Raw genomic sequence first — 16971 nt, forward strand, 5'->3', positions numbered from 1 at the left:
GGGACCCCGGGCTGGCAGGCTGGGCCAGGTTAAAGCCCAAGCCCCTGCCTCACTCACACCGCTGCACCCCGCCAGCACTGAGCTTCCCCTGCCATCGCAGGCTCCCTTGGTAACTCCCCCACGGTTATTTCAGAACACTGACAAACCTGTTTTGTAAATACACGCCAGTCTTTCTTCCAGGACTATTTCCTGCAAGATTTGTACCTCATTTATTCTGACACTCAGACTGTTTTCAATGTACATATATAACCTGCCTGTCATTTATTCCTGCCTGCCTCCTGCCCGCCTCCATCCTCCTTTTGTTCCCTCTTTCCTGGTGAATCCATTGCACAGCCTCTCTCCTTGCAAGGAAAATTAATGAGTTATTGCATCTGCTGCTGCTGGAGCTGCTCTTGCCATGCGGCAGCAGCAGACATGGCACGGGCGGCAGCTCTGATGCAGGGTGCAGAGTCATTTTGGATGGCTTTTGGGGGAGAAAAATGGTTTCTCTTCCCTCCCCAGCCCACCGTTTCCCAGGAAGTGTGGCGTGGAGCAGGGGGCTCACCGAGATACATGCTGCGCCAGGGGGATCAGACCTGCTGTGGGCTTGCTCCCGAGGTGCCGAGCGTGAGATCTGGAGAACTGAACCCCCTCCTCAGCCCGGGTCCGTACTCAGCTCCTGAACAAAACCATGGCCTGGCCCCAGAGGGGAGAGGGAGGTGAGCCGCTCCCAATTATGGTCAGCCTCAGAGAGCATCACTCCTATTCACATCAGAAAAGGGAAATACTATCTCTTCTGCAGAAAACAGAAAGGTTTTTAACAAACAGGATCCCTTTTCCCTCCCGTACACCCAGAAAAGGCTTCTTATTGCTTATTTTAATCAAATACTACATGGAAAATGGGAAACCAGGTGAAACCCTCGCAAGCAGGCAGCCCAACCCCCAGCCCATCCCTTCCCACCCAGCACAGTGTCTTCACTCATTTTAAAATCTTTTTATTCCTCTGAACAGACCCCTCAAAATCAATTCCTGGCACCCCCTACACCCTGCCTGCACAAATAAATCAATGCATGACGGGAACAGCACACGTCAGCAGGACCAGATGCACGGGGTGCAACTGAACACCCACAAAACCAGGATGACAATATCATCCATCCGTTTAAATTTTAAGGAAAATCACCAAACCCACTTGACTCTGAGAAGGCAAACCCAAAGGACAGCTTAGGCTGCGGCTGGTTTTGATCCTTCAGAACAAAGGAAACATCTTCTTGTGATTTTTATTGATTTCAGATTAAGAGATATCAGCATACCCGCAGCACTGTAACACTCCAGAGTGCTGAGCACACACAACCGTCCCGTGCATCACAGATTTGATATGACTGAAAAACACTACCTTTACAAAAATGACAGCAAAAGTATTAAAACTTATCCTAAATTAGATCAAAATGCAAAGAAGTAATAACATTTCAGTTTAACATCCATTTTTAATTAGGTCTATGCCTAAATAAAAGTTTTAGTCTCTAAGTAAACATGCTCCATGATATCTAACATGGGAGGATTTCTCCTGTGTGACTTTTCGAGGGATAACATAACTCCTCTCTGCCTGAACACATGAAAACGGTGCTGGAGACAGGAGCTTGCTAAACCTTAAAATACCAAATACTGAACATTCTTTGAAAGGAATAATTTCAAATAGACTAATTTTTTGGCAAAGTAAGCTTAACAGACTTCTCTTGCTGAAGGCATTAGATAATTCACACTCACAAGCCCTGTTAATCACCTAACCTCCAAAGCTGCTCTCTGAGAAAGGTTTTTAAGGACTTTCATACAATCCTTCACAGTGTAAATCACTTATGTAGAATATGTATTTTAGCTATATTGTATTAATGGAATAACTAACTGCTCATCACATAAACATATATATTAAAATAAACCTACTAGTGAACACCTTGGTGGCCAACACTGAGGCAGCACACCTGCACAAGCTGGGACCTGGCAGTTCGGAGAGGTGGTATAACATAAAGGCAGCTCCGCTCAGTTACCACAGCTTGACAAGACATTAAATCATCTTTTTTTCCCCAGGAAATCTATTTGCTGGAAAATTTAGAATTAAGATTTTTTTGTTAGCTTATCCAAATATTGCATGATTTCAGCAAGTGTCAAACATTGGGCCAGTGGTGGCTGTAATGTCAGCAAAGGGAGCGCTCTGATGAAGTGCAATAACTGACTGCTTCTTCAGGACAAGGAAGATGTAAAACTGGGCTGCGACTTCTTTCCGGTTGTTTTTCCAACAGAGCTCCCGAAAACTGAACGAACGCATGCCTGATCTCTTCAGGTGCTGCATGAGAGAAATGAGAACATCAGTCAGGTCAGCTTCCCTGCCCATAAACCCAGATCCCATCAAAGCTGAACCGAAGAGCGCTGCTCGGAGTGAATATTTTCTGCTTGAACACCTTGAATAGGATCTTATCTTGGCATTTGCATTTATGTAAGTGGCTCTTAACATTTTATTGCCATAATATTGCTAGCACCTACCTATGTTACTAAAATCTACATATGCCCAGTTCCACTGAATTCACCGAAACAGTATTGAGGCATGCGATGAAGCACATCTATAAGGGTTCTCATGATTCAAAATTATAAGAACCCCCGCATGCCTTGTTCGTGGGATACAGAGTACCGGCTGTATCACAGGCAATTTCAGTCACATCTAACGAAGTGGTATTATTGCTTGGTTTTTAATGGCGCTTGGACATTCAGCATCAGAGCAGCCTGTTAGAGCTGGCTTCTGTTAGAGTCCTGGCGATACAGCGTATGATGTCTTACATTACAGTTTCACCAGTTTCACCAGGATTTCTGCAAGAAAAGCAGAATAAGTCTTCCCAAGGCAAAGGCTGCCCTCCCTGGTGAATTTCAAGCACCTTGAAAGCACCGGGGCATTAAAACCTCTTAAAGAAGGTGATACCAGCTTTCTTTTTAACATAACCCTGATTCGTTTCCCTAGCTGACATCTCAAGAGGCTGAATAGCTAAACAATGGCACCCGGCAGTGCCCAGCTGAGATCTGGAAACCTGTAAGCAACTGTGAGTTGGGTTTTGTAGAGATACTCCAGAGCATACTCATAGAAGGAAGAGAGCAAGGGCCTAGCATTAGAGCAAACACTGCCCTGGAAGCAAACGTTCAGGAAGTTCTAGCGATTCCAGCAGCTGTGGGAGAAGACACCGTGTCAGGCACTCAGACTTTTCCTATGTAAATACCCAATAAAATGCAGTTACACGCCCGTATAAAGAGGCAGCAATATGACCTACAGTCTAAGTAGGAGATTTTCTGACATGGTCCACCTGCAATCAACACCTGGCTTTGGCATCTAATGACTAAATCCTGCACAGTACCTGTAAAGTTCTTAATAACTGAAGAGTTCTTTTGCTCCACCTTAGTTCTTCACTGTCTTTCCTGTTCCTTGTTAGTTCCTTGAGAGGAAATAGAACAGAAGGTTAGACAGCACGTGTAAAAAGTCACACCCCATGATGATAAAAAGGACAAGAGTTTTAGCCTAATTGAAAATCCAGCTGGAGCTGGGCATTTTGATGGCCATACTCAGGATAACTGACACCTCTGTGGCCATACTGGGCTTTGTGAAACAGAGAAAAGAATGTGTTCTGGTTTTGACTTTGTGAAAGGTTGTATTGGTCAGGGGCCAAAAAGAATGTTCAAAAATTTGGATTTAGATTTTGGGCTTCACCTCTGAAGTCAACAGGAGAAGACTGCCCTTGTTTCAGAGTGCCTGAGCATCCTCACAGCCACGAAGTTCAGAAACTGTTTCCTTCTTACAGGAAGCACCATCTCTATGTAAGGAGCTGTTTCCCTCCCAGACTGTAACCTTTGAATGCGGGAATACCGCAGCCCTGATTATCAAGCTATACAGTTTCTGACTGGCAAAACGTGTACTAAAGATGATGTTAGTACACCAAAATGCACTGTAAGTTCATGACGCTATTACAAATATTTTTAAAACATTTCTGAGGAAGAACACCGTTCTCTTCTGAAATAAGTCAGAGGGGTCAGCTTCGGGTATGCATACATTTGCTAACTCAGCTGGCTGTGTTTCAGCTTCTTGGCCCGGGCAATTGTTCACCAGTGAGGAGCTCTCAGAGAAAGTCAGTCTATCCTGCTGTTAGAACAGAAAGGATGATCAGTAGGCAACACCATTTATGCATACAGTGCACTTTTCAATTACATAATTCTGCTTAAAGCATTTACTGTAATAAACCAAAATGATTTCATAGTTGCTATTTCTACCATGTCTGTTCTCACATAGGCAGGGACCTCGCTGTAGTATTTGTCCTACAGCTGGGTCTGTACCTATGGCCTCCGTTCAGACACAGACCCTGCATTTTCTACTCCTGTTAGGTCCAATTTTGTCATTCTTTTTCAGCTTTAATGAGTTTCATATTCTCTAAAGAATGCCCTTTCAAGTCAGCATAAATGAAGACAGCAGAAATAATTTGTTATTGCTTAAGTATTTTCTCAATACGAGACACAAAAGGTAAGTTTTATCCTTTATCAAGATGATTATATTTATCTCTTTAGTACAAAGAGTCTGTATTTCCTATTAAGATTTCATTTATGCTTAATGGTTAGACTGTAATCTATACTTATTAATAGACATTTTAATTAATCATTCATTCATTGTAAAGCTACTAAAGTGCTAATAAATAAATTTTCGTAACAAGCTACTTAATGCTACATTGGCTGTTTCTAGCATCCTTTTCAAACATGTATTAGTAATTTCTTAATGTGTGTTACACAGAAGCCTAGCATAAAATGAAACCAATAAATACATATAGGTCTCTAAAATTTATGGAAACTGCTCACTATCATTTCACCACAGTTATCATGAGTTTCTTTTCTGTTATTCTGTGATGTCAACATAAACAAATCATTTCTAGTTTTTCTCTCAGTCTCTGAATGAGCTGATTCCTGCAGGTAACTTGGCTCTTCTACTATCAGCATCTCTGTATTAATAAAAAAACAAGGTTTAAGAGGCAATTACTGTGAATCACTGTCCTTAAAAAAACAAACAACACTGAACAACAAAACTCACACCCTAGCTAGCAATCTTTGAAAGAAAGGGACAGAATGAGTAAATACAGAATAAATATTATCCCCAATAGGACCATGGAATAAGAATCACCTTCCAAGAGAGTTTCTCCTTTTCTAAAAGTTGACCTTTATGGACTTGCAGGAGGTGCTTTTGTTGATTAACTTGTGGGGCAGACATACAGATTATACTTGTGGCAGAGCAGTGGAGTAAAAGCAGATACATCACACTCTCAGATCTAAAATGGAACATTTCTTCTTGCTTGATATTAACCAAAACACAATCTTTAGGTTACAAACGGAAGTTATTTACATGAATTTGGAAATCTAGAGAGCAGTTTGATTACACTCAGAACAAGTGAGAAACTTTTTTAAAAAAAAACCACCACCACCAAATCTGGTAGTGGTAGACAATTACAGAAACCAAAGCTGAAACCAAAAATACTTCCTTATGCCACAAGGAAGAAAAAGACTTCCATTCAGTTTCTGATCTAAGGAACAAAAGAACAGCAAAGTACTTATAAAAACAAAAAAACTTTTCATTTTTATTTAAAATAATTAACAGCCACTTTCCTTAACATTTAACTTTCTTGGCCTTTGATTTATAGAACACTGCACACAAACACTGTGCACATGTCTCTCAAACATTATGTAAAACAGAAAACATTTTCTAACAGCTAATTCTGCAACAACAGAACTAAAATATTACCTGTGGTATCTTGCTCTTTTCTTGTTTCTTCCATTTCAGACTCCCTCTGTATTCCTTTTCTTCTCATGTTAAATCTGTGACTCTTGAAGCATTTTGCAAACAACTGAAATACAAGCTGTATATTAATTGCTGCAACCCAGAATTCAGATATTTGAATCAGGTAATCCTGAAAATCTAGAATAGCCTTCTGCAGCTTCAACTTTGTCAGCAAACTTCATGAAGAAATAACTAAGGGACAGCTTGGATCATTTTTCCTTGAAGCCAGTAAGCAAGGATGAAAAAAGAATATCTGCAGTTATGTGTGTGGATTTCTCTCCCCATGTACTGGTATATGAGTATTTTTCATCCTCATAAAGAGCAAGTTGTAATTCTGCACCTCGACTCTAAGTGGTGAAGCTGTGCTGCTATAACGAACCTGCAGAGCTGTTTGCCTGGAGACTCTGCCTCCCAGATCTCTCCAAGCCACACAACAGAAGAAAGAGTGCAATTAACCTAAGGCTGCTGCACACAGGTCACACCGTTGTTATTTCCTATCACCTTGTATGCCTGTTGAGCTCTTTTTTATCTTATCACCAGCTCTAAACTTACAGCTTCTTTGAAGGATCTGTCAGATACTACATAGGGACACAAGAGGCTTTGATAGATAGTATTTCCATAAAACTGTCTTGTGCAAAAAAAGACCCGTAAGGTGCACAGCCACAGGAAAGGGTGGTCTGGCCCACCCTGCTAGCCAAAATGATCAGCAATCAGGAACCTCTTGGTCCTCTGAAAAGCAAGTCCCTGGGTGCTCTCCAGCTGGCAAGTGCAAAACAAATTGGCATACTGATTTTCTAAAGCCGTTAACAATATCATAAGAATAATGTTCATGCCTGATGTACTTTAAAGTAAACATAGAGGAAAGATGTGGTCTCATATTGATTACAGAGCAGAAACAAAACAGAAAATAATAAAGTAGAAAGCAGAAAAGAAATTGACAGAAATCTAAATAGTTGTGTATTAGTGTACAGTCAGGTGCCAGTATATGAAATGAAACATCAGCTTTCAACTTTGTCGTGTTTCACCTGTTGTTGGGGTGCTAGAGATAAAAGTTGCGAGCTCTACATACTGTCTTTCTGATGAAGCAATTAGTGGTGAGTTTGCAAATAATCATCAGGTATCCAACTGAACTTTACTGCAAAACAATACTTTCAGTGATGCTACGCACCTGCAGTTTGCTAGGAGTTCACATGAAACCAAGTCTGCAAAATGTCTCTCAGTTAGACCCTAGGTGTGCAACAGTCCCATAATCTATACAGTGACATTAAAACCTACAAGAAATTGATCTTTACCATTTGCAGATCAGCATGAACCACAGGCTGTGTAGCATGGAACAGGAGTTTATCCACACCTCCTGATTTCTTCCACATCATTGTTTTTTTTGTTGGGGGTGCAAGGTCTAATGTAGTAAGAATGTCCGTGCAGTTGTTAAGTTGGTTGTATATAGTGTTACAGCTGAGTTCCTTCTCTACATCCACAAGCAACTTCCTCTTTTTTTTATTTTTTTTCCTCTGGGTCACAGCTACATAGAACAAGTATTTAAAAAAAAATATCTAAGAAGGTCTAGTCACAGAACACTTAGGCATAAAAAAAAAGCACTGTGAATCAAAGGGACAGGCTTCTGACCTCCTGAAACACCACATAGACTTGAAAATCAAAGTACAAGTGCATGTGCCGTTTCTCCAGAATTTTTCATAAAGTATACTCTTTGTATCCTTGTACAGGAAATTCATGTGTTTAGTTATGGAAGACATATGACTACCATACTAAAGAACCAGGAATGTGAGGACTTAATGAGAACACAAGATATATCAACAAAATTGAGTAAGCTGTCTTTAATCCATCAGGAAGGTCATTGTTCCAAGAATTGCTGATGTACTCAACAGGTTTCCTCATAATTAATATCTGTATTTGTCAGTTTAATCCTTTAGGAATTTAATTTAGATGTACATAGTAAACATGACAGAAAGACATGGACTGGTTATATAGCTGTAACTTATTGAATATTATTTTAGCAGACTGGAAAATTCCAGTATTTTAAATATTAATGTCAACATGAACTTGTTTATTTGCTAGCAGCCACCAACACGATGGGTGACATTTAAATTTACTTACAGAAGAAATTAAATATTTTTCTTATTGGATCTTATTAAAGTTAAAAGTTTGCAAAACAAAATTTTACAAAGGCCTGAAAGTTTTAAGATTGTTATTTTACACATAAAAATCACTGATGTGTCACTAACAGTAGAAGTTCTTTGGCTGAAACCTCAGTAACATTCATGAACAGCCCACGCTTGCACTGTTAGCAGAACTGAAGAGCAAGAAAACTTGATTTGGTACGCAGAAGAAACTGTCAGCAGAGATTTGGGCAGATCAGGTGAATACCTGATATTGGTTTGTGTAATAGTTACCATAAAATAGAACTATGACAGTAGGAGCCGATGAAATCTAAAGTGGGAATAACCTGTTTTGTTCTAACAAGAAGAAAATGAAAGCTAGTTAGTGCAAACATTCAACAAGAAACTGGTCAAGTTCTGACCTGTATCATCAACTGGCTCAAGCACAAATCCATCGTGTTCCATCAATGAAGGCATTGTTTCATTCATTAGATGACTTACTTCCTTAATGGTGGTGTCTGTGCAGTTGGACTCAACTGTAAGAAAACCCAGCAAATAATCCAAATTAAAAAAAAGTTTACAAGATGGAAAAATTTCTTAATCTCACAACAAAGAATGAAAGCAGACAAAAAGGATCAAAATTAGAAAACTGTGATTTTATCTATGATCTCACAATCACCTTAACCAGTAATAACTGTCTCTGCTTCTGCACTACACACTTCCCTTTGCTGACACCAGAACCTGTATGACCGGGTGGTGGAACAGACGGAAGAACTGGTAGAAAAACCCACCCAACGAAAAATGTTTGGGGAGAAAAGTGGTTATTTTCAATATGTATCTGTTTCCAGTTCCAGGCAACTGCATGGCAGTGTGGGCATCTCTGTCAACATAAAAGGAACAGGTAGTAGCAGGACTAGTGCAAGGAAAGGCAAGTGCCACTGTTTCACTTCAAAGCTGTTCCAGAATTCTCAGTTTTAAAGTAACAGTGTGATGGGGGTATAAGGATTTAAGATATAAAAAAAATTCCAGAAATACGTTTCAAAAAAATTATTTCTTTCACCAATATCAAACCAAAAGATGACTAGGAACTTTATGAACTACTGAAGTGTCATTTGCTGCTGAAATATGAAGCCAGAAATACTCATAGGTAAAGTTCAAAGTCACAGCATACCCTTGTTCAGTTTCCTTTCCCCTACAAAAGCCTTATCGTACTGCCTAAGCAGCAGGGTGGATCAACAGCGTATCCAACAGGATGTCACATAAAAGTGTTTCTAAGCAATGTCACATTACAGATCTGGAATCCCTAGGTCAAATTAAATTGTACCTAAAATGGTGGATGGATATTAGAAAAAAATTAAAGGAAAGGAACAAAGGAGAAAGGCTCCAGATATTATACAGAGCTGAATGTGAGTAACTTTAGGCATTAATACAGAGGGTTTGTGTAAGACAGAGCAGACACTGCAGACTCACTGGCTATGCTGTTCTCTGGCAGATCTTGTGACAAAGGATGTTCTTCCTTCATATCAAGAATGTCTTTATCCAGATCATTTTGCTCATCCCTCAACAGGATTTCTTAAATACAAAATGGATAGTTTTAATCATTCTAAGTCTCAGTAGTTATAAATTAGTCTGATACAGCCTAATGTTAATTATTTAAGGTTAATTCTCTGCAAACTAAAATAAGCTCAGCTTCCACAGATGGCTGTCAACGGTACAGCTGTCTTCAGCAGTACAAAAATGGGAATGTTAGTCTTACTTCTGAGATTTCCACCTTTTCTTTGAAAAGTAGAATACTGATACTGGTTTAAAAGTATAAATAAAGATTTACATAAATACTCTAAACCACATAGATGTAGAAACTACTTTGCTGCCTTTGTTATTACAACAATAAGGATAAAAATGCTGCAGTATATCACCTCTGAAAATATAAATTAAACTGTTAAATATTAGGTATAAATCAAATTCCTTTAATTCTAAATAATTTATATCCTTTAAAACAATTTTATGTGGCAATGTCTAAGTGATCATAGATTTAGTGACAAGTAAAAAAAAAGAAGTATGAAAACAACAAAAAATATAGGATTTATGTTTGAAAGCAATCACTTTCATTCTATCCTGTTTGTTTTCCTGTAAGAATAAAAATATTTGAAAGAAGCTAATTCTGTTTATCTATGGCAAACCCTACCAATCATATCTACAGCATTCTCCTCATCTCCAAAACAGTCATGTTCAAAACAGTAAGCATCTTCACGCAGTGCAGACTTGTCTCCATTTACACTCGCAGAGTTGTGATCAGCCACAGGACTCCTACTGCTCATTAAGATGCTGCTGTCAAAGAAGCTCTGTTTTCTTAGTGCATCTGGTTCTTCATCTGAATAAACACAGAATTTCTGATGCTTCATCTGCCTGAATTTTTGAAACACGTATTTATCAATTTCCTAATTTTTCACATATTTTTTAAAAGATTGTAACATATCCCATACCTCAAATGGAACAAACAGCAAACAAGTCTAGCTAATTCAGTAAAAAGCAGAAAATGTTTGCTTTGATTCTCAGTCTCCAATATCATATTATATTACTTAGAGTACTTACACTAAAATTTAAGCATAAGACAGTATGACAGGCCAATCAGCACAAGTGTGAAACACACACACTTTCAATAATACACACACTTTTTTCACGTCTGGAAAGCACTCAGACTGTACAAATTTTTCCACAAAACACACTTTTCCTTATGGAATATTTCTAATTTCTCAACTTCTCTCACCAAAGTTTCTATCACAGAGAAGTATGTTGCTTTCGTAATCCTCTGTAAGTGTGATGTCTTCAGCTCTGCTCTGATTCAAGGTAAAATGTTCAGCAACATCAATGGAACTGATGAAAAAAACATTATACAAAATATAGGGTGAACTGAAACCTATTGACCAGTTAGCTGGAACATGAAAACTTGGTCCTAAACAGTCTTCAATCCTGACACTTTGTCATGAACCCCCCCAAAAGATAGCTTCTGTTTTCTATGGCATTGAAAGTACCCTGGCTGCTCCTCACTTCTGTGGAGAGAGAACAACTGCTTCCCAAGGCTATTTGCAGTCAAGTCGTTTTTAAGGGGGTTTTGATAAAATTCACTCCTTTGGTTTTCCTCTAAAAGCTGAAAATAAGCATATGGAAACCAGGTGCTATAGGTTTATTAAAATTGATACCTCTAAGCAAGTAGGCAGCTGCTGCCTTTGCTAGCCAAAATTTCCATGCATGCAATCACCAATGTATGTCATGCAGCGAAGACTGAACCTGCACTAGCTGTGAGAGGAGACAGCTGGGAGAGGTCTGTGAGGAAGGGGAAAGCACTGTGTTACCCAGCTTCAGAATACTGCCCACATCTGGAACTCCATGGACAAATGATCCAGATGTATACTCAGACAGCAGCCCCCACAAGAAACAGCAGGCATAGCTATAAGAACAAGGGCAGCAGCTGTACTCCTTATTTCACATTTCGCCACTCTCTTTTGCCAGAAAACTTGGTCTCATGCGAGTTTGTTCACATCCAAGCCCTGCTATCTACTGGGTGCTCACCCCGTAACAGGCATCTAATCAGTGTAACGCCATCATCTGTAAATCAAACCACACAGATTCTTTGGGTAGGCAGCAAAGGCATGCTTTACAGTTAGCACACTGAAGTACTTGAATAAATAGTTTTACCTGGCAGCTGTACTTGGAAAATACTAAATACTAACAGATCCCATCAAGCTGTATTTATGACAAGGTACAGAGGAAGCTTCAGCAGAAATCCCTTATCCTGGACCTCTGGGGGCATTGCAGACACCAGAAACGTGTCTTGGCCTCCCACTTTTTATCAGTTTTTCTACATTCTGTCAGAAAAGCCAAAGAAATATGCTGGCTTTTCATGGGGAGCCAAGCTGACTACTGCTGATAAAATGCCCCAGCCCAAAGAGCAATGGAGCAGAAATTAAATACAGTTACACAATGGAACAGTGCAACATTGCAAGGTTACTAGCCAGAGCTTCCTTGGTCTTACAATGGCATTTATATTAACTTTTATATCTTTTCTTGAGGGAAGAAAGTTGTTTGCAGGCTTCACTCAGACAATTTAAAATCCTGAAGTCAAGTTCCATACGTTATTTCATTGTAGATGTCTGGACTTTGAGGAACCCTACCAAAGTACAATTCATGTGACTGTAAAGCTGACTTGGAATTTAGGAGAATTCAGTTATCAAATCAGAGCAATTCTATCTGAGTCCTGATCAGATAACAGAAAGGATATGCTTTACTTCTAGAAATACTAAAATAATGAGTAAAAACTAGGAAAGCATTTACTTTAAATCAAGTAGTGGCATTTCAAAATCATGAAATTCTTCAGGTAATGTAATGGACAGATAATCAGCCTCAAAGTTCTCTTCTAGAAGGTCAACAAGTCCTAAAAGAAAGAGACAACATAACAAAATAAGTATCAATAAAAGTAATGTTCTCCCAAGTACATATAATAAGACTGTAAACCTGTCAGGAATGTCTGCTGCCTTTCTAAATAACAGAAAGGTAAAGCTTAAGCACTTTGCCAACAGGACTCTGAAGTGGAATTAAAATCCTTAGTTTACATATACTTTAGAAGCCTTATTGTTTTACAGACAGATATGGAAGAGTCTGCTGCTACAGGACTTGAAATACAGTCAATCCATTGGGTTTATGAACAGCTATATTAAGTCCCTGAAAGATTCTCACAACTGACATTTAGCCTAGCGCCTTCCATAGCACTTGAAATGAATTAGTGCATTTTCTTTTTCTCTCCCGTGTCTGTATAACACTGTTCTCCAGCATCAAATAACTATGAAGTGAGACTGCAAATATGTGGTCATCAGAGAATCCTGGAACCATTTGTGAAGTAACAGATTTCTGAAGGCCATCTAACCCAACCTTTTGCTCAAAACAGGGTTAATTTATAAGTTTGATCACTTTAGACTATTTCTGCTGATGGAGATTCACAGCATGCCTGGACAGCCTGTTTCAGCATTTTACCACTTCCACTGAGAATTCGACCCCCACCCCCTGCCCCCTTAGATCTCACGGGAGTCTCCATTGCCGCAGCTGTGACTGTTGTGTCTTGTTCTTGTGGTGTGTAGTCCTCTATAACCTATAACCTCTATAACTACTATAATAGTAGGCATTCAAACTACATAGTACTGGGTACTTATTGTGTTTCTTCTAGAGATTTCCAAATGTTGACAAATGCTAACTTGTCACAACACTCTCCAAACTAGCCAGCTGCCACAAGGTCTTTTACCATCTCATACCAACATTCTCTTCATGCCAGTCCCTCCACTGCCTTCTCCTCTCCTCTCCTCACCTCATCCAGAGCATACGCACACTCTCTCTCTCTCTCTGCTTCTTCCTCAGCTGCTCTCTCTTCATTGGCTCTCAACCACTTAACTTAACCAGCCACAGCTACACCTTATCTACACCGGCCAACCCACCACCCCTGAAGCCAACCCACAGTTGTATATTATCAATACTAATTAACCCAGCTTCATTCTTCTACACTAACTAACTACTCATGATCGTTAACCAGTTCTGTTTAGTATCTTTATTGATGATCTGGATGAGGGGATCTAGTGTACCCTCAGTAAGTTTGCAGGTGACACCAAGTTGGGCAGGAGTTTTAATCTTCCTGAGGGCAGGAAGGCACTGCTGAGGGATTTGGACAGGCTGGATCGATGGGCCAAGGCCAGTTGTATGAGGCTCAAGAAGGCTCAGTGCAGGGGTCCTGCGCTCGGGTCACAACAGCCCCTTGCAGTGCTGCAGGCACTGGGCAGAGCAGCTGGGGAGCTGCCCAGTAGGAAAGGGCCTGGGGGTGATGGTCATCAGCCAGCTGAATATGAACTGGCAGTATGCCCAGATGGCCAAGAAGGCCAACAGCACCCTGGCTTCTGTCAGAAACAGTGTGGCCAGCAGGACGAGGGCAGCGATTGTCCTTGGCACTGATGAGGCCGCACTGTGAATACTGTGTACAGTTTTAGGCCCCTCGCTACAGGAAAGACATGGAGATGCTGGAGCGTGTCCAGAGAAGGGCAACAAAGCTGCTGAAGGGTCTAGAGCACAAGGCTGATGAGAAGCAGCCGAGGAAACTGGGTTTCCTGGAGAAAAGGAAACTCAGCGGAGACCTTCTTACTGTCTACAACTACCTGAAAGTTTGTAGGCAGGTGGGAGTCAGTCTCTTCTCCCAAGTAACAAGCAATAGGACAAGAGGAAACAGCCTCAAGTTGTGCCAGGGGAGGCTTAGATTGGATATTAGTAAAATTTCTTTACCAAAAGTGTTGTCAAGCATTAGAACAGGCTGCCCAGGAAAGTCACTGTCCCTGGAGGTTTTTAGAAAATGTGTAGATGTGGTGGTTAGGGACATGGTTTAGCAGTAGACTTGGCAGTGCTGGATTAATGGTTGTACTCGATGATCTTAAAGGTCTTTTCTAAGCTAAACAATTTATGAGTCTATCCTTAGGAATAATGTAGAGTAGGTATTCTGCAAACAGACCAGGTCACAAAGCACATTAGGGCTCACAACAGATGCTGGTGTCCTATTCTTGGCCTTTTTTTAGACAAATGTGCCTCCCCATTTGTTGCCTAAGTATGACAAACAAATAGCGTGTTGGAAAAGGACCCAGTCATCTCTGCTGCATTCTTTCTGGCTACATGGCTGGAGCTCAAAACACACTGTCAGATCTGGCACTAACACCCTGTTAGACATGTTGTTGGTGTCATTGGAAATTAAAATTAATTATCTAGCAACTGAAGCTGAATTCAGGCTTCTTCTTGTAAGACCACTTAAGACACCGCTTCTTTTAAAGGAGTCAAAGACCTGAAATCACATTAAATTAAGCCAGACTAAATGTCAGCAGTAGGCACTAGTATGTTCAGTTTCCTTTGTTATCAATAACATGTATTTAACAGAAATATCAAAAAATAACTTTTAAAATGAGAGCTGTAAAGGACACAGATGGAAAAATGCAGAATTCTGTACACACCTGGGCGAAAGGCTGTCTTCATTTTTGTCAAAGCTTCACCACAGTCTGCCAAGAGGTACTTTACTTTCCTGTGGTAAATCCGCACCACTCCTAGGAGTAAGTGCCCAGAGGTTCGCAGAGCTATTGTAAACTTTGATGATTTAAAAAAGTTGTTCAGGAGTTAGTATTTTTGGCAAAAATATCAAAATGAAAATATTACACAATAGTAACAGAGTTCCAGTAACATACCACAATACAGAGCTCTATGAAATTCAACAGGGCTTTGTACTGATATAGAGGATTGTAAACATAAATGAATTTTCAGAGCTAGGAACTTTGAGTTGATTCTGTTCCTAAACATTGCCATGCCAAAGCGTAAGTCCTGAACCGGTGCACCTACTTTATCTAAAACATCTCAGCTAAACGCCAAGAAACAGCGTAACGCAACCTGAAACAGAAAGTAGCTGCCCTGTATCCTAGTATTTGACACTTTGGTTATTTGAGTGAACAGACAGGGTACCTATGCCCTTACTTCTGCAAAGAAAGGCCGTAACTATGCCCTTATTTATGCAAAGTCTTGCTGCACCAAGCACAGTCAAGGTGGTCATGCAGATGCTAGGCAGGACAGCATGCAAGGGAAAGCAAACAGTACTCAACTAGCACCTCTTGGAAAACACTTCCAAATAATACCAAGATTATTTTAACAGCACTCAACTAATAATAACCCATGCAAGACAGATGATGCAATTCAGGCTACCAAATATCAAGCAGGTATTTTCATGGAGAAAAAAGCCAAAAAATCTGCTTGCACCAGCCAAAAGCCTTGGCTCTCCTGAGCCATCGATTAGTGACAGCGCAAAGCGTTCCTCACTGTTCCCTTGGATGCAATTGCAACGGAGAGGCCAAGGACTGAGTCATGGCTACTTGACTGCCTGCATCTGTGCTTGCTTGAGTCATACCTTCTCTGTGATGACAGAGGACTTCAGCCTCCAGGACTGTTCATACAGAGTCTCTAATAAGCACTATGTGTCCTTAATTATATGTGTATATGATTATAATGGGGGACCTGGAAGAAGTCCACTGAAAGTGGAAACATGGTTACAATATGTCAAAAGTTATTTATGACAAGATCAGCAAAAGCATTCTCTGTGTACAATTTCACGGCAGTTTTCTTTGGTTAAGCAGCTTTGGTTAAGCTTGACTTTGGTTAAGCAGCTGACTTTTCAATTTTTTTGAGACAATTTCCTTGTATTTGGGAATACCAGTATTTCCCAAATTCTGTTGAATACCCACAGCCAGTACTCAAAGGCTCTGAAGAAAGACCATTGCTACCACACTGCACTGACGGGCTCATGTTGCCTCACGGGTGGCTGAAACCCACCTACCGTGATCCCTTGGCCAGCAGTGCCCACAGAGCACTCCCTGGAGCTCTATCAGCATGCGGAAAAATACATTTGAATATACTGTGGTAACATTTGCTTACACTGTACATAAATGTATGCCACAGATCTCCAGGAGTAAAATAGCAAGTAAAATATTTATACAAGTATAACTCAATGAGGTGGAGATCTTATCTGAGTAAGAACTGAATAAAACCAGAGTAGGATTGTATCTCACACTGGTTTTGAAATAGCCACAAATTTGTCCTAAAGTAAGTCCCCATGATAGCAACAGTCCTGTTCCCTACAAAAGATGAACACCACCCCAGAATTTACCAGAAGATGCCTTCTCGTTTAATAGCATACCTTTGGTGAGATGATCTTTTCAACTGTAGTCTCTAAATTGCACTCAAATACGTGAGCTTTGGTAAGCTTCCTCTCCCAGTGGGCAGCAAGCCATATTTTGGCCAATGGCCCACGCTTGTTGATGAGCAAATGCAGGTAGAACATGATGCCTGGGGCAATGCCCACAGGCCAGCCCTGCTGCCACCTCCCGGGCTCTTGTCCTCCCAGTGGGAGAAGGGTCCTGGGGCATGAAGTGGGAAGAGGGATTTAGTGGGACCCTGAGGGGATGGAGGGACTCC

The 16971-nt window shown here is 40.4% G+C and overlaps 1 protein-coding gene across 1 annotated transcript; it reads right to left on the reverse strand.

Moving 5' to 3' along the window:
- Positions 1 to 2128: 2128 nt before the first annotated feature.
- RAD21L1 (RAD21 cohesin complex component like 1) lies at positions 2129 to 16837 on the reverse strand (the record flags this gene model as incomplete). The annotated part of the gene is made up of 13 exons (XM_080404379.1): positions 2129 to 2317; positions 3372 to 3449; positions 4061 to 4147; positions 4855 to 4994; positions 5789 to 5891; positions 7117 to 7346; positions 8364 to 8477; positions 9412 to 9513; positions 10127 to 10312; positions 10709 to 10815; positions 12274 to 12373; positions 14970 to 15099; positions 16694 to 16837. 13 exons carry the CDS (start codon positions 16835 to 16837, stop codon positions 2129 to 2131), a joined length of 1710 nt encoding a protein of 569 aa, XP_080260505.1.
- Positions 16838 to 16971: the final 134 nt, after the last annotated feature.

This window comes from Falco punctatus (assembly GCF_963210335.1).
Source record: "Falco punctatus genome assembly, chromosome: 10".
NCBI lineage: Eukaryota > Metazoa > Chordata > Aves > Falconiformes > Falconidae > Falco > Falco punctatus.